The following is a 25,467-nucleotide window of genomic DNA, read 5'->3' as shown; positions in this document are numbered from 1 at the left end:
CCATGTGGCCTTGCGGGATCTTAGTTCCTCGACCAGGGATTGAACCCGGGCCCACAGCAGTCAAATGCTGAGTCCTAACCACTGGAACCCCAGGGGGCTTCCCTGAAGTCTAATTTTCTTTGATTGGGAAAACACCTGAGTTCTTAGAGATGCGACATGTTGCACCAGAGGGCAAAACCTTCTGCTCCACTTGGGTTAGAGGTGGGAAGCCTATCTATCTGTGTGTCATCTGAAGGCTGAAAGGATGAACTCTTACTGACCAACCAGGTCCTCTGTGCATCACTGATTTTTAAGAGGTAGCGTTCTGCTATGCACGGCAAGAGAAAACGCAGGCTCTACGGCATGTTCAATGTATCGATGAGACTTGCTGAGGAACCAATGATCTGAGAACTCTGAAATGGTAGCTAGGGTGATCTAGTACTTGCTGATGTCCTTTTACACCTGGCCCTGGTAATGTGGATTGATCGGCAAGTGGCACCAAAGGCCCAGATGGGCTCTGAGACGAGAGGGTCACCAGAGGGACCTTAAGAGGGAAAGTGATCCCTGGATAGGCAGTTAAATAGAACCAAGGACACTCTTAGAAAAGAAACACTGAGGCCCACTGGACAAAATAAAGTTGCCAGAGCAAAGTGGTTTAGCTAATAATGGGGGGGAAGGCGGGGAGGGGCGCTTTCCTAAGATGAAAAGTTATAAATCCGCGGGAGAGGATTGCAACAGGAAAACAAGACAATGGAAAATTTGGTCAAGGGTGAGGAGTAGTAAAGGGAAAAAACACGGAGTAAGCTAGAATTTATGGTATTTAGCTTTTGTGATGAACAGCCATCATCTAAAAGTCCTCTGGCCTATCAAGTCAGCAAGGGAGTAACCTGCTTATCCTTGGCTATACCTTACCATTCCTGGCCGTAAACCTGGAAGATCAGGGGGTCCCCATTCAAAAAAAACAAAAGAGAGAGAGAGAGAGGATAAGTACCTAATTAAAAATGGCATGGACTTCCCTGGTGGCACAGGGAAGAATCCGTCTGCCAGTGCAGGGGACACTGGTTTGATCCCTGGTCTGGGAAGATCCCACATGCCGTGGAGCAACCAAGCCTGTGTGCCACAAGTACTGAGCCTGCATTCTAGAGCCCGCGAGTCACAACTACTGAAGCCTGTGTGCCTTCAGCCCGTGCTCTGCAACAAGAGAAGCCACCGCAAGGAGAAGCCCGTGCGCTGCAACGAAGACCCAACACAGCCCCCCGCCCGAAAAAAAAAAAAAAGGCATGATTTCATAAATTAGGAGGTTGGGATTAACATATACACACTACTATATATAAAATAGATAACCAAGAAGGGCCTACTGTATAGCACAGAGAACTACACTCAATATCTCAATATTTTGTAATAATCTGTATGGGAAAAGAATATATATAATCTCTCTCTCTCTATATCTATATATAACTGAATCACTGTGCTGTACACCTGAAACTAACATTGTACATCAACTATACTTCATTAAAATTTTTTTTAAAAATTGCATGGTTTCTATATACCTGAGTATGGGCCTTATAACCGCAATCATTTTGGAGTGAAGCCACAACTAAAAAACCCTGAGGTAGAGGTGCCTGGAGTTGGAACATGCAATCATTACTCCCCGTACCCCAGCCCCTCACCACTAGACCAGCCTGCTCCAGCCTCCCAGTCTGAATTCCTCATCTTTCACCAAGACCATCCCAAATTATGATTGATGTAAGGATTGCAATGAAACGATACCATAGTTTTAGCCCTTTCCAAAAACTTAATGAAATCAGGCAAACTGGCAGAAGTCCACACGAAAGGAATCAAAGCTGGATACTGTGATCAGTGCTTCAGAGAAACGGAGCTGAGTTCAAAAGAAATAAGGCTGTGGACAAGTATTGATATTATTCTTAAGGCCACTGACGATCCCTCCTGCAAATGCATCATTGTTGACACCACTAAGTGCAGGAGGAAATGGTAAGGTCCTGGCCTACCTAAGGAAGTTTTTAAATTTTTAGCATTTATATGCTGTCAAGATTAACTGTCTTAAGCTGTGAGTAAAGGATTTTTAACCTAAAAAATTTATGCAATCCATATCAAGCTTAATTTCTATTTTTTTGAAAAAAAAATAACTGGGCTGAGTATTCAGAATATTGAGTCTCCTGGGATTAGTGGATGGAAACATTACAAGTCTGAAAAAGTACTGAAAAGGAATGAAGGTCAGAGAGTGGGCTGGGAAGCATATGGATGTTGTAACTGGACCCTCAGTTCAAGAACCTAACCCGTAGCAACTACTCGGAGCCACAAGAAAATACTTCAGGATTTGAAATATCTGGTAGCGTTAATAACCATATCGAAGAAGAAAAAGTGAAAAACGACACTGGAAAACCCTAAGGTGTCTCCATTTCCATCACTGGTAAGATCTTGGCTCAAGTTCCTCTTGATGGGTCACTGGGCAAAATGCACCAGGTCCCCACAGAATCACAATGTGTTGTTTCCACTTGGGTGTGTTTGGGGAGGCGAGCCTCTGTCGCTGCAGTAGGAGGAGCAGCAAAAACGATCTTTTGCCATCTTTTTTTTTTTGCGGTACACGGGCCTCTCACTGTTGTGGCCTCTCCTGTTGCGGAGCACGGGCTCCGGATGCGCAGGCTCAGCGGCCATGGCTCACGGGCCCAGCCGCTCCGCGGCATGTGGGATCTTCCCGGACCGGGGCACAAACCCGTGTCCCCTGCATCGGCAGGCGGACTCTCAACCACTGCGCCACCAGGGAAGCCCTTTTGCCATCTTTTGACTTAATCAAAACACAGTTATCAGACCTGAATTCTAGCTGTTACTTTGGTTTGTTTACCCAAAGCCTCCTCTCTTGCCAATGGAGTTAACTGGAATTGTGTTGCGTGTTTATTAGCATTTCTCATTTCTTTTATGTTGCCATCCCTGAAAATAAACTTGTTATTCAAATGCTCCTTTCAAGTCCTCCTGCGTCTCCCTTAGAGCCTCACTGAGTTACAGACATGCAGTCAAGAATAAGCCTCCATGGTTTACATGCACCAGAAGTCCACACGCGATACACGGGACGGGAGAGTTCATTTGGCTGGTGTCCGCACAGCATGAGCAGAAAGAAAAGGAATCAGTGGTGATGCCAAGCTGGCAAGCGGCCACCGTGTTCCAGTTCCTGGAGAAGAGCCAACCACATGGTAAGTCTGGGTCACTGGGTTTGAGAGATTTCACTTCATCAGTACATGGAGATAGGTGTGTGTATATACGTTACCAACCTTAAACTTTATTAACACTTATTTCCAGTGTCACAAGCTGGTATCTATTATTTATGGGCTTAACAAAAATTACGATTGAAAGAACTGCTTAAATAAATATTGATATTTTAAACTGATCAAACTGATATAATTTGATTTTATAATAATGAAATTGATACGTTTTTAACACTAATGTGGACTACAAACACCTACACACACTGCTTTAAAGAGCTGAACAGGAGAGGGATGAGATGAATAACTGTAGGGATTTTGCAGGAATAAGATGAGAAACCTTAAGTTTGAGGGGATGCGGTTAGGGGGGGTTGGTGAGGATGGCGGACTCAAGTACCACAAAAAGGATGCACTCTGGGGAAAGGCGAGCAACAGACGAAGGACCAACGCACTTTTCCTGTGGTTCTTTTCAAGCCAAAGCATTATTTAAAAAAACCCAATGCTACCTAATCGTTGTGAGTACGGAGACCCCTTTTTGAAGTAGAAAATGGTTCCCATGGGGTACATACAGTCCATCCAACATGAAAATGCATAATGAGGAGGAGAGAGTATAAATTGAGTTATGTTTTTAAATGACTTCGTATTTCATCCACGCCAACCTCTATCTATAATTAAACAAACAGTAGTTCTGGCCCGTGGGAGACACGATTTATTCACTCTACAGACCACACACAGTCTGAGCAGTAGCCTTTGGGGGTCGTGCCTGACCGGCACTCTTATCCCGGCTTTTCGGTAACTGTAGGGGGGCTCCATGTGGTGCAGGGGGGTCTGCCTCTGCCTCGCCCACAGGATGGTCATGACAGTCACTGGACACACTGGTGGGTCAGGACGGGGATGTGCGGCAAACAGGGCCGTCAGGGGATTCCTGAATACAGCTGACCCCTGAACGACGCGGGTTTGAACTGCAGCAGGCCCACTTACACAGGGCTGTTTTTCAATAGTAAATGGTACACAACTACACAACCCGTGGCTGGTTGACTCTGTGGATGTGAAACTGCAGACCCAGAGGGCCCACTACAAGCTACACGTGCATTTGCCACTGTGCTAAAGCTGGCGCCCCTAAGCCTGGCGTTGTTCAAGGGTCAACCGTACCAATAGGCAGTCTGTGGGAGAGACAAGGTTCGTCTTCCTCTGGGATAGTGGGTTTTACGTTTGAAGTAGGTCACTCTGTGATATGGAGGGCATCCCTTCCAGAGAGGCAGGGCTGAGAAACGGACAGCTGAAGCCGGAAGGCAGCAGTGGCTAAAGCCAGACGATCCTAGACCTCTGTTATCTAGGTCAGTTCTTCTTTCTGTATACACTTGAGTTGAGTTTCTCTTACTGCCATGAGAAGCGGGTTCTGACGAGCACAGTGAGGGTCAGACTTCGCTGGCCAGGAGCCCCTGCCTAGGCCACCAGCCTGGAGCAGGGGCTGTCCGGCGGGGCGGGCCCTGCGGGGGACGCGGGGGAGCACTGAGAAGCTGCCTGGGAGGTGGAGCCACGGTGGCCCGAGTCCCAGGCAGGTGGTCTCTTCCCATAGAACAAGGGTCGGCATGTCTGCTCAATCGCTTGCATGAACAGCTCTTCCTTTGCTCACGTGGGCCCCTACCCATGGCTGTGAGACGGGAGTGGCACTGCAGATGGTCCTAAATTAAATCACACCAAAGGTCCAAAAGTGTAAAGAGATGTGCAGGAGGTCATTTACGACCATTAACACATTAACACATTTTTCAAGGTTAGCAAACATTTGCTACCTTGAAAAGTTATAAGCTATGATCTCGTTTAATAGTTTAAGGTTTTTGTTTGGAACTATGGTGAATATTAAACCAGTCTTCACTAAATTGCACTTAAACCCCAAACCTACCAAACCTCTATTCCCAACAAGTTAAAAACAATTTAACACTTCAAGGGAATTTATCAGGAATTTAAGGAATGGCATAAAGAGAAAAAATTTTAATTTATGACATGCACAGTGAATTTTTTTTGGAAGCGAACTCTGTAAGTGAAATCAGAGTTTTGAAAGAGACAACTCCTCAAACTGACTATTTCTGCCAAATATTAACCTTATTTTCATTCTTTGATGTTTCAAGACTTTAAAATAGTATATTTTTAAGACCAACAATCTGATTATGTATTTTGAGAAACTCTCAATCTGTGAGTTCATCCAGGAGTGGCCTGGTCCCAGTGGAAAGATTCATGGCAAAGACACACTGAATATCTTTTCAAATTCTAAGTAGCATGTGCTGGAGACGAACACTCCCAGAAATGCTCATAACTCCCTGCAACAACTATAATATTGCACTGCGCTTTATTCAAATTATTGCCCTCCTGAAAAAAACTGCAGCACAAATTCAAGTCTTTGCTTTTGAAGGTATAGTATACCTTCAAAACCAAAGACTTGAATTTGTGCTCCAATTTCATTAACTTCCAGCTTGAGTCCAGATAACGTGATGGACACGGCCACTCCCCATTCTTGACATCTGGCTGTTTAATTATTCTATTCGCTTAACCGTCTAAATATATTTGCATAAGTTTACAACAGTATCAGATGGAAGGCTTCATGAATCTGTCAATATTATATTTGGCTAGCTTAATGGAAAGGAAACGTTATGCTAAAAGCGCAAAAATTCTCAACAGGGAAATAAGCAAACTGCCCTGACATCCACATAAGACATAGATGTTGGTAAAATATAAAAGAAAAGAAAGATGGGTGTTTCCCCTGATTGCTCATCTTACAATATATTCAGCCTTTTTCTTATGCTACGCTGCACACCATCAGTTAATTATGTTTGAAAGCTGAAAGAACAAAGACTGCTTAGATGACAAATGAGGCAGTAAATGAAGCTGAGATAGGAGTAAAGATTCGAGAGGGAAATATTTTGTTTTTTTTAATATGCATTTTGAGACTATACAAATGACCTGCAACTTATTTTAAAATCGACATTCTACCATTAAGTTTGACTCTGTACATATTACATGACATCCCCTGAGACAACTTAGAATAATGCAAAATGGACTATTAATAATCACACAGAAAGCAGCAAACACATGTGAATGCATTCAATCTAGCCATAAAAGGGCTTGAGGGGGCATGAGAGGAGGTTACCTGTTTAGGCACCAAAGTTAACTTCTAAGACCAAAGCCGACTTACATGTGTTGAGTTAAATGGATCTCTTGCAGAACTACAGTCAACATCGCTTTCTAGTACTTGTCTATCCAAGTTTAAGGCCACCCAGGAATGAAATCCAAAACTAAGTAAATATGCAGCAACCTCATTTGACAGTTTTCAAGTTCCAGTTTATCCTTTATCAGAGCTTCAAGCAAAAAACTAACATGTTTTGAGTTTGACTTCTTTTCATTTCCCATATCCAAGGGGTCACCCTGCCCACACTCTTGCCCCGACACACCGCTAATATATTGTGTTTTCCTCTTTCCTGACCCTAGGGAATAAGTTCGTGAAGGCAAAGACTTTGCCACATTCACCTTTTTATTCCTAGTGGCAAACGGAGTGGAAACATAAAAATTTGTTGAACGGACACAAGAGGAAAGAGATGGGAAAGGTCCTAATAATTTACTGCCCGTTGATAATCCAGACGGGTTGACCATGAATGGTTGACTTAGTGGCTGCTTAGAAATTTCTTCCGTGTGGAGGCCTCGATGTGATCAACTCGACTTTTTAGGGTCCAAGGATTCACTGTGAAGTAAGTTGCATTAAGCAAACTTACAAAGTCTGTTTTATCATCTAAATCCCATTTTATTCATTTTGGGTGAGGTATGACTTAGCCATTTTGAGAAGGCAGTGCAGAATGATGGAAAGAGCAACAGACATGAAACAGAAAAAAGCACAGGCAAGCCCCATAGTAGGGTCCTAGTTTTTTCATTTATATAATGAGAGAGTTGAACTGGACGATCTCCAGCATGGTGGCTGGGAGACATCCAGGGGTGGGCTTCCTCTCTGTGTGACGCTGGTCTTAGTAGTGCTAATGACTCCAGAACATTTAATTTATAGCCCAGATCTCTCTACCGAACCCTAGACCCAATAACCAATTGCCCAGTGGACATCTTCACTTGAACTTACAACAAATGCTTCAGACTCAGAATGTTCAAAACGGAATTCGCTATCGTGCGGAAGAGAGAAAGCTACCCTTAGGCCTGTTTGCAAGGCTGGTGTCTGGGAACTTGGCTTTTGAAAGGGTTTATACTGAACACCTGCTTCTCTTGTGGGAGTCTGGAATTTGGTGAGTGCCAGGCAGAGGGTGCCTGCGTTCCTCTGCACTTCACCCCACGTGCCTTTTCCCTTAGCTGATTTTGCTTTGTATCCTTTTGCTGTAATAAATTGTAACTGTGAGTGTGACTATATGCTGAGTCCCTCTAGTGAATCACTGGGGGTGGTTTGGGTTCCCCCAACACAATTATTTGCCTCCTAAAATTGGTTTTTCCTCCTTTTTTGCTTATCTAAGCAAACGACAACCAGGCCCACCTGGGGAACAAGTCAGACATTTGAGCCTTTTTTTTTTTTCTTTTTTTGCGGTACGCGGGCCTCTCACTGCTGTGGCCTCTCCCGTTGTGGAGCACAGGCTCCGGACGCGCAGGCTCAGCGGCCATGGCTCACGGGCCCAGCCGCTCCGCGGCACGTGGGATCTTCCCGGACCGGGGCACGAACCCGCGTCCCCTGCATCGGCAGGCGGACTCTCAGCCACTGCGCCACCAGGGAAGCCCTTGAGCCATTTCTGAACTCTCTCCTCCCCTCTCCTGCTTATTGAGTCCAGCTCATTCTACCCCCATAATCCCTCTGGTATCCATGTCCTCCTCCACCTTCACTGGCTGTGCTGCAGGCTAGGCTGCGCGCTTCTCGCCTTCCTAACCATCAGTACTACCACCTCCTAACTAGGTATTCATGACTGTGGCCTCCTTTCTCTCCAAATGGCTCTAAACTGTGAACACAGTGATGACAATGCTCTGCTTAAAATCCACAGGTCCTGCAGAATTCAGTTCTGATTCCTAAGCTTGGCCCTCAAGGCCTCGCACGACCTGGGCCTTAGCTTCCTGCCCAGTGTCGCTGCTCTCGCTCCGTCCAAATCTCTTGTTGCCTGCACACACGATCACCATAGTACCACGTTCCGTCTCACCTTGATGCTTTATGTGTTGCTGTTTTCCTGTCCCACGTCACCTGACTAGTCTCTTCTCATCCCTCACAAGTAGGATGAGGCAACCCCATGCCCAGCCTGAGCTCCCCAACCCTGCCAGCTCCCAGTGCCATCTGCTCCCATGGGCTCTGGGGCACCCCTGCATCCCTCTGTCTCTCAGGAGGAAAGAGCGCTCGGCTCTTTAAGGTGTTAATATATTTAACTGCTGCCCCTCACTGGCCTGTGAACTCCACGAGGGCAAGGCCCAGTCCTTTTGTTGTTTTGTTCGTTTCTCATGGCCTAGTGCACAGCACTCTTCAATAAATATTGTATGAGTGAGTCAGAAATAAGGCATTTGTGTGGTCGCACAGTGGTGCACTCATTAAGCTCGAATGCCCTGATGGATCGTCACCATTAGCTTGAGTACCTGAAGTGCATCTAAAGGAAGAGGGTTAGTCACTGCCAAGGACAGAACTCTCTGCCCTGGACTCTCCTGGTGATGACAATAAAATCGTCTTCTCCAGAGCTCCCTTTTCTCAGACCCATGTGGTCCTCTGCCTTCTGTCCATAACCCACCCCGGGGCAATGCATATGATTCTTTACTATGTAAATATTACCTGAAGTGTTTTCAGCAGATTCTTCTGAATTGCTTCCCACAAATTCAGTGCTGTTTATCTAAGAGATGTCCGCTTGCTGACCGTGGCTTGCCTTGCCCTTCACTTAAACCCTAATGTCCTTCTTCAAGTCTCTACTGTTCCCTTCCTACAATATACGAAGGATTTGAATTTGGGACCAAGCAAAGCCAAAATCCATTGGAAACACTGACCTACCTGTACATGAAATTGATGACTCCCCGGTGCATGATGCAACGTACTGAGGAAGAGCCCTTCCCTACCATCTCCTGGAAGATGTGTACACATGCCCTCGGGACAGAGAGCACAGCCAACCTCCAGGCTGAGTGTGTGAAATGCAGCGTCAGGTCAACTTGAGAAACTGCTCTGGCAAATGCCAATCTATGTGCCTTGATTGGCAAGAATGCTCAGTATCTCGGTTCGTTTTCAGGAATAAAAATTATTTAACAAAATGGTAAGAGAAGGGCCTTAATACTCAGGTAAGTACCTGATAGCTTTTAGAACATCTGCATCATTTAGTACTAGTCGTTTCTCACAAAAGAGAAGGACATGCTCAAATTTTATACTTTGATTTTATAAAAAACCCAATCAACATCCAGTTTAGGACTACAGTGGCTTGGAGCTGACAGAGACCAGAGGCCATCATCTCATCAGCGAGGTGAAGGGCCTTGGCCTGTGGCAGAGGCAAGACTTTAAGTCGAGATGTGGCAATGCCTTATTTAGGGTGCTCACCACGCACCATCCTGCCCTTCATCCTGATGCTGTCTCACTTCTGGTGAAAAAAAAAAAAAAAATTCCTTCCGAAGTTTTGAGAAAGGCGCTATATTGGTTCAGGTGTCATCAAATAAGTTAAAACAGTAAAAACAACCCATGGTCCACACCTGCAGATGCTCTTAGACAACTCACTTGGCCAGGCCATGCCCAGCCATGCAGACGGGGGCAGGAGTCCTCGGAAAGGAGGGGACCAGGGCTTTGTTGCAGGCACAGGGTTGGGGGTGTGCGTGAGCCGTGGCTCTCCCTTCTGGGGAGGTGGGGGGCAAATTACACGTATCCCACAAAGCATAATTTTCATGGTACAGCTCTATCTTGAGGGTTAAATGGGCTTCTGTAGGCTAATTATCATCGATCTCACTGAAGAATTTGCAAGTGTATAATGCAGTTCATGATTCTTGCTGGCTGTCAAGCCTGTAGGTCATCCTTAAAAGCAAGCAAATGGCACATTTCTGCAACAAGCTTCTGCAGGATCAGAAAAGCAGCCTCCACCAAAGGCCAAACACGATGCGACAGACCCCAAGAATCAGTGCCTCCATACTTCCTGCTCCTTTATGAAACCCAACATGGTCCCGACCTTCCCAGAGTCTCAAGGTGCACTAGATACACATCTTTCTTGTCTCTCTGTGAAGCTATTTATATTTCATTAAAACGTCAGTGCGGTAAATCAGCTTAAGCTCTTACTAGGTACGGAAATGAAACACGGAAAGAAGAAATTGAGACCGCTAATCTATAAGCCGTGGGCCATCCCTGAATGGCAATGAAAATAAGGATTTTGTGTAGTGCTTTCCTCAAAGGTAAGACTATTCCGGGCAGTGTATGAATTGAGAAAGATACGGTAGGAACACATTTTATTGTATATTGTATGAGTGTGTGTGTGTGTTGGAAAGTCTAGATCTCTTTAGCCTTGGAGCATTCTGGGTGGTATCTTTATTTCGACTTTGCCCCCTAATCTTCTGAAGTCTGGTTTCAAAAGGTGGAGGTTTTCAGCAAACAACTTAAGGAGGCTTTTACTTTAAAATGAAGTTGAAGAAATAGATTGACAGGAATCAGGAAAATATACACTGAATAAATGTCAAGGTCCTGTTAGAAAGTAGGTGTGTGGTCCAGGCATCCTACCATTATTAGAACCGAGCTGTTTATTAGTTTCAGAGCTTCTTGACAACCCAAGAAAAAGGGGAGAACACTCAGGCCAACGATGTGTCTTGAAAAGGTATTTCCATTCCCTTGGGAAAGCAGCACAGAAAACAAAGTAAATAACCCCAAAATACTACTGTCACTTAAGATCGGAAGAAATTCATTCAATAACTAGGACCTACTGTGTGCCAAGCGCTGGGCCTGGCAGCCGACAGGTCAGGGTTATTATCTCCAGTGACAGCAGGGACTGACTCTATTCTATCCCGCTGGCTGAGCAGGGTCCTACGGCCTAGCAGATCAATCATTGGGCGGGTAGGGTTGACAATACTTTTGTGAAATTAAGGAACCAAATCAAGTCTCTCACCTGAAGAGATGACCAACCTATCCCAAAGAGAGAAAGAGCTCAGTAGAAAACAATTCTGGACCCCTTTGACCTTTTAAAGCACATTCATTAATGGGTGACAGAAACACCAAAAAAAAAAAAAAAGGGTGACATTCTTCTGATTTAGAAGATACTCAAGGCAATAGTTTCAACCAGGAAAGCCTGGTTGAAAAATGTCACAATGAAAAATTTACCTTTGAGCAACACAGCTTTCTGCTAAGCAACCAAAAGTTTAGTTAGACAGTTTATCCTAAGGTACTACAATATTAAAGCTATAATGCAATTAATGGCTATCAAGCAATAAGGTTTTGGATATCATTTGCTCACATAATGGGATTAGTTTTAGAATAGGTCGTTTGAAGCCACTCTTTCTAATTGGACAGCTACCAGAATCAAGGCTCGTGTCCAGTAATGGATAGGATGTGAAAATAAGGCCGTATAATCAGCAGAAAGATGATATAATATTTCTGAGGAGGCAATGATGGGGTTGAATCACGGTTTTACTACTTACTGGCTCCATGATCAGGGCAATTTACTTAATGTCTCTGTCCTCGGTTTCCCTCTGTGTAGACAAGGGCAGTGATGTTACCTACCTGGAAGGGGGCATTGAGCATTAGATGAGTTAATATATACTGCTGAAAACGCTGTCTGGCTCTGATGTTAGTGCTCATTACAGTTTTAATTTTTATCGTTGTAATTTAAGTAAACATCCCTTTGTTTCTACTTGCTTTTTCTATGCATTTTTACACTGTTGACATTACAGTCTATGAATCCCACTTATTTTCCCACTAAACAAACCAGTTATTTCTCCAAGTCATTAAACATTATAAGCATATAGCCGCTGTATGTATTTAGAGACAATCATTCGGGTCCTGAAACTATCCAGGCATTAGTATCTTTAACCCTCCTTTCAATGATTCCTTTTCGCATCACACATTACATCTAGGGGAAGAGAATGGATTATTTTGGGGGCTAGAAAGATGTGAGCTTATGTGCTCAATAGAGAAGATACGGAAGAAATAAAATCACAATAGAAGATCTGTGAAAACGTACAGAACTACTGTAGACAGAGTTTTTGTTTGTTTGTGTTTAATAATACACAGAGAGCAGTGCCTGCATGTTGATAACACAGGAAGGAGGACAGGATGTCAGGGTAAGATGCAGAGTAGCCCCGTGCACTTGAGATGAACTGGACATTCCACCCTTGTCCTCAGCTTGAATGTGTGAACACAAAGAAGTGCTGAAGAGGGATTTATGGGCATTTTTTTTTTTTTCAGTGCTGCAGAGATTCCCCATCAGGGTTTCCATGTACCATTAACTATTTATTGTCCAAAGACAAGAAGACTCTGTCTGAAATTCTAATCCATACACTTAATATTCTTCTTCTTCCTGAAATCTTCTGTTCTTTTTCCAGTGACGTGGTTGCAGTGATATATATATTTTTTCTGTCTGTAATGCATTCTACTCCAAAGAAAGATAGCAGGTTCCAATTTAAGCCTCAAATGAAAACTAAAAGCACTTCAAAGAAGTCAAATAGATCTCCTTTTGGAATCCCATTGTTAGGGTGGTGCCTCTCTCCTCTCTCCCTGCCCAAACTTTTCCATCTCTAAAATGGACCACATTCCATTCTTTGTGACAAACTTATCAAAATTAAAATAACAACCTCCGGCTGTCAAAACAACTTCAAAAAAAAAAAAAAAAAAGAAGTCACTTGTGGTTATTGTAAATAATAAAGAACTTACAGCTACCTATGCAATGATTTTTACCCATGTGAAAACTATTTCTTTAAATAGACGGCATAAAGGACTACAAATGAGTCATTTACTAAATTCATTATTTTATAAACTTTGGAGGGAACGCCAACCACATCACGGAACTGGGAGCTGGACTGACCATATGCAACTTGGAGAACCGACCTTTTGCAGAAGAGTCCTTGTTATAATTATTTTCAGGCCCAAACAAAAAACTGTCTCTTAATATGAGCAAGTACTTGGCACTTACACTTCAGGGAGAACTTTTCACATATCATTGTGATATTACAGCTTTGATGACAAGTTAACTCTTTGCCACCTGTAAGCAGACTGAACCGCTCCATAAAAAGAAAGAGCAAAGATAGTGGAAACCCAGGTTACTGGTCCCCATGGGCTTATAATAATTGTGATAGAGCCGCAAACACGCTGAAAACAGAGGATTCTGATGGGTTGGAAATATTTGTGCAAGATCAACAAATTATGCATGGTGTCTCAGACAGAGAAGAGATTACTTCCTTTATTTTTAGGAGAATTCTCTTTATTTGTGTAATGTAGCTTGAAACAACTTTAAAAGCCTCTGACCTGCAGCAAATCACGGTCCATTCAGAAACCAAATTATCGAGGCTTAATGACTAAATGGACACAGAAATAGTATTTCACTACAGGCAACCACATAGAGTGCAGAAACAGCTCATCTGTCCCCAGACACAGCCTGGAGCCGCCCGTTTTGATGCTTCTGGCTTTCCTTGTTACCTAGTACAAGGTCCGGCCTGGAACAGGGCTCACCAGCCTGGGCAAGGGAAACTGCTGGAAGTTTTGCTTTTCTGCCTCAAAGGCAATAAAGAATGACCCAGAGACCTTGTGTTGTGGCCATGCAGGAGGTGGCCCTGCCCATGCCCAGGGACAACCATTCACACTTACTGCTGTGAAGGGCCCCCTGGAGCTGTCAAGGCAGAGGCCTTGGAATGATCTCATTACATCCTTCCATCGGTTAAGGGCTCCCTCCCACTGCCTTCACGGTCAAGTTCAACTCCTAACTACAGGGTCTAAGGCCATCTGCAGTCAGGTGCCTGCCCACTGGTCTGTCTGGAATGATTCCCCCCTAAACGCTGCCCTTTTTCAGGACACCAAGGGCACTTCCAAGCAGCTTCTCTGCACGGCTGTCCTTTCCCTCAGGAGAAGCGAGCACCCCTTCCTCAACCCGGCACCTTCAACACTTTGCTTAGCTCTATTAGTCTGTCAGCACTAAGCATCCAGGGCAGGGGTTGGGTCTTTTCCGACTCGGTCACCCAGTGCATAGTGCACATCAGACAGGCAACAATGTTTTGAATTGGAAGGGAACTTGGAGACTGTGTATCACCCGAATGTACAAAAAGTCTCCATGTTTTTGCTCTGGCCTCTCTCCAGAGCTCCAAAAACGAATTTCTAACTGGCTGATGGATGACTTGACGGGGAAATCCAACAGGCACCTCAGACAACATGGCGCTCCCAGTCACCTCCACTGAAACACCAGCTCGCTCTTTGTGCGCCCTTCCTTCCAGGTCCTCGGGAGTCACCTTGGACCCCTCCTCATATTCCATCCATGTTCAGTTTCTGTGACTCCCAGTCGTCTCCTGGCCACACACCATCCTCTCCATTTCTACCATTACTGCCCCCATCCTGGGACTACCACATGCACTAAGGGCTCCTGACCTGTCTCTACCTCCTTCAGGTGACTGATGCCAGGTGGTCCTCCACCCACAAAATCTCAAACGTCCTAGTATGCCCCAGTATGTTACCCAAGGCCCCAATCTCTAGCCAACCTTCTCAGCCTACCCAAAGACCCACTGTGGTCTTGGCTTTCTTTGAGGTTTTACTGCATGGATCAATTATGCTTTCCTTGTGGCAAGCAAACTGCACAAACCATTTGCTTTAATTTCCTGGTGTTGATGCTCTATTATCCAAGCATCCTGCTGTCCCTGAAGGGTGGCACCACCTTTTATGCTTTTTTTTTTTTTTTTTTTTTTTTTTTTGTGGTAGGCGGGCCTCTCACTGCTGTGGCCTCTCCCATTGCGGAGCACAGGCTTCGGACGCGCAGGCTCAGCGGCCATGGCTCACGGGCCCAGCCGCTCCGCGGCATGTGGGATCTTCCCGAACCAGGGCACGAACCCATGTCCCCTGCATCGGCAGGCGGACTCCCAACCACTGCGCCACCAGGGAAGCCCCTATGCTTTGTTTTATGTCTCAGTGTGCAGCACACATGGCATCGGAAATACACAGACTGACCTACTGAAAAGAAAACATCAAGATGTTCAAAATTTAAGTTATTCTTGTGCAAAGATCTCATAAACCTTAATATTCATGGAGCGCTGGAACTCTCCTTGGCCATTTATCACTAACTTGGCTCACAGGGCTGGTACGAGGGGTAATGAATGAGTTCATCTACATAAAGCATTGGGAAGAGTGTCTGGCCTGTAGTAAGAACAGCTATTATTTATTATTATTATTATTACTACTATTATTATTCCCACTGAAATGAGGGCTGAGATTCATTAACACAAAATGTGACAAGCAGTTTCCACACAAACGGCGGTATGCCAAGTGATACAGCTTGGTGAGATATTCGATCTGTAAGTCCATATCTAAACACGTTAAGAAAAATATATTTAGACCTGATTTATAGCATTGCTGGTCAGTAACTGGTTTGAAAAGAAGGGCTACGGCACTGACCCCGAAAGGCTGGAGTTACAAGCAGATAAGATAGGTGGGCATTTGAGCCTGTCCCCTTAGTTTCTTACAAGATGTGCTTTTCCAGACTGGGACTGGAGTGGAGATCCTGATACTGAGAGGTCACATCGGCAGAGGACACCTTAAGGACCCCCGTGCCCTCCGCGCAGCTGGCTGGCCCCCTCACACTGGGTTGGCTCAGCCGTATGTTCTACACTGGACTCCCCAGTGTGGACAGATCAAGGGAACCAAAGGCAGGGTCTCTACCCTGGGGAGGCCTGGATTAACAGGAGACACTGGGTAAGGCGACTTGATAAAGGATAGGACACCCAAAGGAAATAACTGCAAGAGATCTTAGCTGGGTAGAGCTGGCAGCACAAAGGCAGAGGTGTGCTTGAGTGAGAAATGCAGTGTTGGGAGGTGAGTAGGGGGTCACAATGCCAGTCCTGGGGGAAGGTTCTGGAGTGAGTAAATATGTCTTCAGAGAAGAAACACAGATAAATTTGAGAACTGGATGATGGATTTTGGAAGGTACAAAGAAGCATGGGGGTTACCCAGTGACTTTCACAGGCTTTACACTCCCCAGAGCTGATTCTTGGGGCTGGGTTAAGTCTCAAACAGGAGACTGACATACACTATGGATTCAGCTTGTATTCTTAGCCCTAGGTTTCCCCCTCAGCACACTGGCCAAGGGCACATACATAATGCAGGTACCCCTGGAAATCCTTACAGAAGGGTGGCAATGTGACTATGAATTTTCATTCTGGGTCTTCCAGGGACTATATATATAAATACCTCCGTTTGATCACTTAACTCAACATAAATTATTTCTCTAATACCTACTTTATACTTGTTCCCTGATTTAATTAGATCTGGCTATAGTCACTGGTATAAAATGTTTTGAATTTTCAATGATACCCAGAAAACAGCAGGGGGAACCAACTTTTCCAAAAGCAGTATACCACAAATGTTTTACAGGGACATATACTATTTTTATTTTAACGTTTAATCTGATGTCCATGGGTGGATACTCTGATGAACACATACATGGTTAAGCCTGTGAACTGCTATGAGCTCCAGACAACATCAACCATACTCCTCCCTCAAATTACAATCCCAGTTGAAAGCGCCATATTTTTCTTCTAAATCTAGCTTTTCTTCCTGTTCATTCATTCCCACCAAATGCTCCAACTGACTCTGACGGTGGCCCATTTATTTAATTTGAAAGCTGGTATTTTGGTTTGTATTAATTTTATTACCCTTTCTTAAACTGCTTAGCTGCTTCTGACTATATTGCCTCTTAGTACAGACTAGGATAACAAAGTAAACAAATGCAACCAAGAGGCATAGAATAAAGAGAAGTGCCACGAGTACCAGATACTTTTATGGATGTCTTTCTGACTTGCGTATATCTTGATTGGCAATTTTATGCTCTGAATCCAAACTACTAAATGTGGCAGGAAACAAGTAGGCTAGAGATGGAAGTGGAAGAGGAATGGGCCAATTTCATCAATCCCTAGAGAAAACAAAAGGTCAATACCCTGATGATAGGGGTGGACACTTAAGCGCCACAAGTACCCTTTTCTAGGTTCATAGAAAATAAGAAAGACAGAGCCTACACATAGGGATTACTAGTGGAAGGTTAAAAGTTTAAGCCAATTAAAAAATAATTAACTCAATAATAGAAATATCTGGTAACATTATTACTCAGCACGTTTCCCTGGCTGAGGCTGATTTCATTTGAAGTAATTTTATATTTATGCTAAAAATATATTAGCATTGGGCTTCCCTGGTGGTGCAGTGGTTGAGAATCCGCCTGCCAGTGCAGGGGACATGGGTTCGAGCCCTGGTCTGGCAAGATCCTACATGCCACAGAGCAACTAAGCCCATGCGCCACAACTACTGAGCCCGCGTGCCACAACTACTGAAGCCTGCGTGCCTAGAGCCCGTGCTCCGCAACAAGAGAAGCCACAGCAATGAGAAGCCCTCGCACTGCAACGAAGAGTAGCCCCCGCTCGCCGCAACTAGAGAAAGCCCGCACGCAGCAACGAAGACCCAATGTAGCAAAAAATAAAAATAAATAAAATTTAAAAAACCACAATTTTAAAACAAAACAAAACAACATTAGCATCAAACTCAGGGAGAAAAGGTCATTGAAACAAATGGACTAGACCTAGATAACAGTATGTGGTAGAGGGGCAAACATTTTCCTGAGTCACAAAGCTTCCTGTGTCTCATCAATCTGATAAACAGCTTCTGGAAATCGAGAATGTGCTGGTCACTTCCCTTTTGCTGAAACATGCCATACTGAAAAGGCAGGGATGAGTTATCTCCTGCTGGACAACACACGTGTGCCTCTCCTCTGGACGCCGGGAAGGGGGCATGGTCACAGAGCAACTGGGCCACTTGCTGCAGCCACGTCAGGATAAGAGGAAGTGAGGGATGCCTGCTCCAGAGGAAGGGCATGCTTGGGAGAAAGCAGGAAATCCTGATGTAGAGATAAGAAGAGCAGTGGGAGAGAGACCCAAGCTGGGTGGAGAAGAGGAACCCGACCAGGTCCACACAAATGGGGTGAAAGGACACAGCGATACAAAGAAAGTGAGGCCAGATGGGGAGGGGAGGCTTGCGGGCAATGTGTGCAGCGAGTCTGGATTATTTCAAACTAATCACAGAGATTTCAGGTGTCGGGTTAACTGGGGCCAGGGAACATGGGAGTTAGGAAGGTCACTTGAAGAGACTTTTAAAAAATAAGCTAAGAGGGCTTCCCTGGTGGCGCAGTGGTTGAGAGTCCGCCTGCCGATGCAGGGGACACGGGTTCGTGCCCCGGTCTGGGAAGATCCCACATGCCGCGGAGCGGCTGGGCCCGTGAGCCATGGCCGCTGAGCCTGCGCGTCCGGAGCCTGTGCTCCACAACGGGAGACGCCGCAACAGTGAGAGGCCCGCGTACCGGGAAAAAAAAAAAAAAAAAAAAAAAGCTAAGAGTTTCTTTATTTGTCGGGGGGGTGGTGGGTGGTGTGTGTGGGGAAAGTAAGGCAAGAGGAGAGTGAGGGAAAGGAGAGAGGAGGAGTGGATGATTTTGCAGGAAATATGCCCAACGCTGAGCTTCCGACAGACCTTCTGTGTGATCTCACAGGACGGGAAGCTCTTTACAACACGACTGCTTAGCCATCTCATTTAATGGCAGCTTGGGGGGACTTCCCTGGTGGCGCAGTGGTGAAGAATCCACCTGCCAATGCAGGGGACACGGGTTCGAGCCCTGGTCCGGGGAGAGATCCCACATGCCGCGGAGCAGCTAAGCTGGTGCGCCACAACTACTGAGCCTGTGCTCTAGAGCTCGCGAGCCACAACTACTGAGCCCACACGCCACAACTACGGAAGCCTGCATGCCGAGAGCCCGTGCTCTGCAACAAGAGAAGCCACCCAATGAGAAGCCTGCACACTGCAAACAAGAGTAGCCCCCTCTCTGCAACTAGAGAAAGCCCTTGCATAGCAATGAAGACCCAGCGCAGCCAAAAATAAATAAATAAATTTATTTAAAAAAATAAAGGCAGCTTGAGGAGTGAGTGTGTGTACCTGGCCATGAATCTCTGGAAAATGTGAGGAGTAGTGCACTGGTTTGAAACCTACAATGTCTGAATTAATCCATGCCTAACCAAGTGGACCGAGTTTATAACTATGCATCCCTGAGTAGGGCCGGTGTGCCAGGAGGAAAACATCTCCCCACTGAGCTGCAGAATAACTTCATCACTGACCTGAATCAGATGCAGCGGAAACAGAACATTCAGTACATACTTTTACAGGAGAGGGAGGAGAACGGAAAACAAAGTGAGCTTAACTGAAATGTGAGAAAGAAAACGGCAATGACTTGGCTGGGTGGGGCCCCAGCTTGCGCTTTCACTGGCCCCCGTTCCCCGCAGACCAGTAACTCTCCACCCAGCATTCGCTGTGGATGACATCACTGATTTCCCAAACACGCTCCAGCAGTTTCCTGCTTTCCAGAGTCAAGCTAAGCGAGGTTGTCAGTGGGGCACCTGGGTAGAGATGTGGCCAGGTCAGGTCACAGAGTGGAAATGAAGGCCACACCAGGGCCCGTTTGCTCGTTCAATGAGCTGTTTGTTTTACCGATGATTTTTTAGTCCCCATTCCCTGGACAGATTTCCGTGCTCTGATGGGGCCAGCCCAGACCAATCATGGCATGTACATATATTCAGTGCCCAGGATCACACGGCCTGTTCCAGAAAGAGCACAGGGGCCAAAGTGAAGGGTGTAGGAAGGGACAGGGGAACTGCCCAGTGAGAATCACTGCTCCAGACAGACTGGGAGCTCTGACGCACTGCATCTTACAGCCCCCAGCCTAGATGCTTCTCTCTCCCCATTGGTCTGTGAGGCCAAAGCACTAGGATTCTCTCCACCGTTTCAAGTAGCCACTGTGTCCCCCAGAAAGGCTCTAACTGGCACCGAACACCACGTAAACGCTGTAGGAAGTCTTAATCCCTTCAGGGTAGACTGCAGGATGGCTTAAGCCCAAGATTCCAGCTCATATTCTTGTCCTTAATAACCATTAGGTCCTAATTTTGTGTCCTAAGTTTGTCAATAGAGAAGACTTCATATTCAACAGGACTTCTAAGTTCCTCTAAGGAGCTAATCTCATTGCCTCGATGTGATATCAAAGGAAAATAGTCCGAGACACCAAAAACTACCTTCAAATGGACTTCTGCTAGGAATTCACACTTGGTTGGACACCTCTCCAAGCCAACTGTCCTGACAACACGTCACTGTGTGAGGAAGCCCCGCACGAAAACAAATTAACATGGAAAAAACGATCTTGCATTTCCTTAGCAGAGTTTGGGGCCAGCAAACATCTGACAAGACTCGACAAACCATACTCAGGAGTGCACTCCTCAGAGGAACATTCCAGCTCTTTTGTCCATTCTTTGGTGTCCCAATTTTCAGGTGTTAAAACACTACAAGAAAGCCAGGAAGGGCAAGATGATTCCACCAGCCTAATCCCGCCTGCCATACGTGTACTCTGACTCCCTTGCAACTAACTGGCCCTGGCTAAACGTTTCCCCAAGTACTCTCAGTTTACCATTTCTCTATTTATTGTATTTTCATGTTATGAAAGTGACACATCCTTGATGCAGTAATTTGAAATAAGCAGAAAAGAAAAGAAGCTGTTCATAATATCACAGCCCCCTGTCAACATTTTGGTGTCTTTTTAGTCTTTTCTATATGGAATGTAATTTATTTCCCAATAATATAATTTTATAAACTTTCCTTACATATTAATGTTTTTATGTCACAAAATTTATGTCAAATGATTAAACAGCCCTGATAAATTATAAAAACCTAAAGACAATAACAAAGCAATGGGACCACCAGACAAAGACCACCTACTAAACTGGGGAAGGGGTGGGGAATGAGATTGTTTTGGAGAAGTTTTATAAGTTATGAGATTTATTGAGCACTCTAAACCATAAGCTTTGAAAGAATTTTTGGAAACTTAACAGGGTAATCTGTAGAATATAGGGTTGGAAAATCTTAAAAACAGTCTGCTCTTTTCTCCCCACATGGATTTGCTAAACTATTTCTTACAAGGAGAGGTACTAAGTGGTGGTGTGTTGGTCAAGGATTTTATACTCTTTTGTAGCTTTCAATAATATGATGGAAAGAATATATAAGAATAATGTCATTAAAGAGAGGCAAGGATACACACGGAGCTTAGTAGGAATGAAGATATTTTAGGAAGGAAAAATGAGATAGAAAACACTGCCAGTGCACTAAGGATGGGGCAAAGGTCTTAGATGGCCCTAGCTGAGGAACCCATGTATGACTGGGTGCTTCTATAAAAACAGCACCGGGGGCTTCCTTGGTGGCGCAGTGGTTGAGAGTCCGCCTGCTGATGCAAGGGACGCAGGTTTGTGCCCCGGTCCGGGAAGATCCCACATGCCGCGGAGCGGCTGGGCCCGTGAGCCGTGGCCGCTGAGCCTGCACGTCCGGAGCCTGTGCTCCGCAACGGGAGAGGCCACAACAGTGAGAGGCCCACGTACCGCAAAAAAAAACCCAAAAAAACACCGCACCAGGAAGTGAAATGTACTGGTAAAGTGTCTGCACCAACTGGAGGTCACAAATTGGTGATCAACTCCAATTAAAGCAGTAACTAAATAAAACATGATGAAATCATTCAGTGGTAGAAAACTTTGGCCTATAAGTAAGGATGGAAGGTAACGTAAATATTTAGAAAACTAAATCTGGAGGGAAAAAAACCAAACTCTCCAGCACTTCACTGTGCGACCTGCCAAAGTCAGCAAAGCTGGAGATGTTTATTGTTTGAGGAGGGACATGCTTGTGTTGAGATCCTCCACTTTTAGACCTACTAGGTAGCCAGGAGGACGGGCGTCCCCTGAGGACACACCAGAAGGGATTTCTCCTTTGCTATAAAGCCCACGGTGTTCTGCACATGTATGATTTTACTTGCCAGCATCTGCCATAAGGCCCCTCAGGAGAGGACTGGAGCTTGTTCACCTCCATGTGGTTTACGGCACCTCCCACCCGACAGGTATAAATGAATGCATGAATGAATGAACGAGCAATGCAGAAAAACTGAGGGGTTTTCTGATTTTGAGGTCTCAGTTTGGGCTTTTTTCCTGGAGGGGAGAGACGGATGTGTGCTTCAGAGGCACTCAGATAAGCCCGTGTTGAGTCAGGGTGATCCATCAGGCTAGAACTTTCCCACCTGCAGGAGCCAGTCCCCCCCGTGTCCCCATCCCCCTTTGCCTCGGTCATCTCAGCAGGAAATTACTACACTGTGTCTCCCACATGGATGATGAATCTCAGAAGCATTCTCACAGACTGTGGCAGGGCCCCGGACGGGGTCAAGTAAAAGTAAATACCAGCCCTTATTAGGCGATCCTGGCCTCCTGCGGTGCGTTTGCCCCGGACACCAGCGGCTTCCTGCTCTGTCACTGAAAGCAGACCGCAGGTCACCGCCTCCACGTGATGCTTCCTGACCTCCAGGAACTGCTTCCTTCCTCGCTCCTCACGAGGTTGTTTTGGAGGATTTTACCGCAGGGCCCTGCCGCTTACGGCTCCACCCGGGGGTGGAGGCACGGGACCTCCTCAGGGAACCCAGGCAGCCGGAGGCCACCCCTTGAGGACTGCTCACACCTTCATTTTCTAACTACCAGCCCGGCGTCCAGGAGGAGCAGAGGGGCGGAGGGATGGACTAGTGGTCATGCACACACACACAAGCTGTGGCTGATGGAACCCTGGCTTTCCAGAACTGGTCTTACAAGGCTGTGGGTGTGAGGGTATTAGTTGAGGTGGGAGGAGACTCACAAGCATCTATTTGCTTAGTGACCCCACAGATTTAAAATTATGATTGGTATTTAATGACTCTTAAATGCTCAGATACTCAGAAGGTATCATTTATTGACTCACAATTTTTTATACCAAACCACTGTCTTTGTTAATTCCCTTCTATCTACCTTTACTGGCTGCCTAAAGTGGAGAAAGCTGCTTTACTGGGGGCTCCCCACGGCATGGAGCACAGGGCCACGTGCACGCTCCCTGAATGAATGAATTTGTTGGGAGAACTACTGTAGGATTTCAAATCTGTGCAGGACAAGACAGGGCAGATTAGGAACTCAGCTAATTCCCTCCTCAGTTGTGTCCACTGTTCCATGCTCTTTGGGACCCTCGTGGCTGCTTGTCCCTGGCCCCTCTGGGCGGGTACTACCCGGCTGTGCTCTGCTAAGCAAAGGCCTTCATGGACTGAAGACCAGATCTCTGGCCCTGAGGCGCTGCCATCAGGGAGGCCATTCTAAGGAATATAAAGCAAGCTCTCCTCGTGTTTTTGTTAACTGAGGTAAGATTAAATTATACTCAATAAATTTTACCCTTTAAAAACGTGTAGGTCTATGAGTTTTGACACATGTATACAGTCATGGATCCACCACCACAATTAAAATATAGAGCAGGTGTCCCCAACCCCCAGGCCATGGAACGGTATCAGTCCGCGGCCTGTTAGGAACCCGGCTGCACAGCAGGAGGTGAGCGGCAAGGGAGCGAGCGAAGCTTCATCTGCTGTTCCCCATTGCTCCCCATTTTGCTCGCACTACGGCCTGAAATGTCCCCCCTCCCCCATCCGTGGAAAAACTGTCTTCCATGAAACTGGTCCCTGGTGCCAAAAAGGTTGGGGACCGCTGATATAGAGTATTTCCATCACCCACAAAAGGTCGCTGGTGCCCCTCTGCAATCTGTCCCCTCTCCCCGTCTGCCCCCTGGACCACTGATCTGAATTTTTTTTTACCTTCAGTTGCACCTTTTCTAAAATTACCATTCAGAACCTGTTTTATTTGAACCCTTCTCCCTCTTCCAGCACTGTCACTATGCCTCCCTCAATGGGAAACTCCACCACCAGCTCCTGCGGTTACTCTCTGGTCTCCCTGTGCCACCTACGATGGTTCTGCCCAGACCCTCGAGGGCTCCTGTTACCCCGTTGGCTCCGGAAACATGGCAGTTTTCCTAGTACCATCCTTTACCGCTTATTTCTCTAGTGCATATCCTTGCTTCTCCCCTGTGTCCACCCTCATGTATATTCTTAAAGCTCTCAGGGCCTTCTTCCTGCCTGTTCCTTTCTTCTGAGTGCTGTGTCTGTGTTTCTCATGGATTCACAGACCATTTTATAGATCCTATGAGCCCTTTCAGCTCTCTACATCCTGGCCAGACGCATTTCTGGCCCTGCCCATCTGTCTTCTTGACTGTGTTCCTTCCGCGACGGACAGCATTGCCGTCTACACTCAGGCTAGAAGTGTCCTTTGTCCCGAGCCTCACGTGCAGGTGGCTACCTTCAAAATATACCTCGAGGGCTTCCCTGGTGGCGCAGTGGTTGAGAGTCCGCCTGCTGAGGCAAGGGACACAGGTTCGTGCCCCGGTCCGGGAAGATCCCACATGCCGCGGAGCAGCTAGGCCCGTGAGCCATGGCCGCTGAGCCTGCGCGTCTGGGGCCTGTGCCCCGCAACGGGAGAGGCCACAACAGTGAGAGGCCTGCGTACCGCAAAAAAAAAAAGATAAAGAAAAGAAAAATTCAAACCCTGATGGCAGGTGCATTTTTCACTGTGGAAGAGAATATTTAGGAAAAGAGCAAATACTATTAATTACTTCCCAATACCCAATCTGTAAGGCATTCCCAGAGCATAAGGATTTCAGGCATCATGACAACACAGACTGGGGGAGGTTTCTGGAGAATGTTACACACTCACCGTTCCAACCAATGGGTAAATGAACCCAGCGCCTATGCTGGCCCGTACGTCACTAATGGGTAGAATGAAATCCTTGGGTACGCCTTTCTTGTCAGGTTGGTGAGACAGGGAAAGGTGGGTCTTAGCCATGCAGATGGGCAAATTTCCAAAACCCTGTAAGAAAGGAAAGGAAAGGTGTTCCTTGAGCATAAACGTTCCTGTACTTGTTTGACCTGCACTCCACAGAATCCCCACGACTCAGATCCACACATACAACAGTGCTTGTTACTGCTTGTTCACTGAACAAGAAGATGGGACAAAAACTCGTCTGCACGAGATCATCACCTGGCAAGCTAAGGGTGTCTATTACGTACTTTGGATAATTCTTGTTACAGAAAGGCAGCATTATGTGTGTCTTTGAAGAAAAGGTGGCTATTTGCAGGCAAGCAAGTAACTGCAGGCAGCAGCAGCAGCTGTAGAAACC

At 45.9% G+C, this 25,467-nt stretch overlaps 1 protein-coding gene across 6 annotated transcripts in view; it reads right to left on the bottom strand.

The window, feature by feature from the left end:
* Positions 1 to 25,467, bottom strand: part of MTHFD1L (methylenetetrahydrofolate dehydrogenase (NADP+ dependent) 1 like) — a 225,912-nt gene that overhangs the window by 53,056 nt on the left and 147,389 nt on the right. For 5 of the 6 annotated variants that reach the window (XR_016395253.1, XR_016395255.1, XR_016395254.1 and 2 more), the window contains one exon: positions 25,005 to 25,157. Coding sequence is in view for 3 of the 6 variants with exons in the window: in XM_022559197.2 (XP_022414905.2) it covers positions 25,005 to 25,157 (153 nt within the window). In the remaining 3 variants the exon portion in view is untranslated. Of the gene's footprint in view, positions 1 to 11,795; positions 11,878 to 25,004; positions 25,158 to 25,467 lie in introns of all 6 variants that reach the window. The other variant, XM_022559240.2, reaches the window with a different exon arrangement.

Source organism: Delphinapterus leucas, chromosome 12 (assembly GCF_059928025.1).
Source record: "Delphinapterus leucas isolate spDelLeu-1000000601 "Yukka" chromosome 12, BTC_Dleu_Yukka2, whole genome shotgun sequence".
Lineage (NCBI taxonomy): Eukaryota > Metazoa > Chordata > Mammalia > Artiodactyla > Monodontidae > Delphinapterus > Delphinapterus leucas.
Note: the sequence above shows the minus strand (reverse complement) of the source record. Positions and strands in the feature narration are given on the sequence as shown.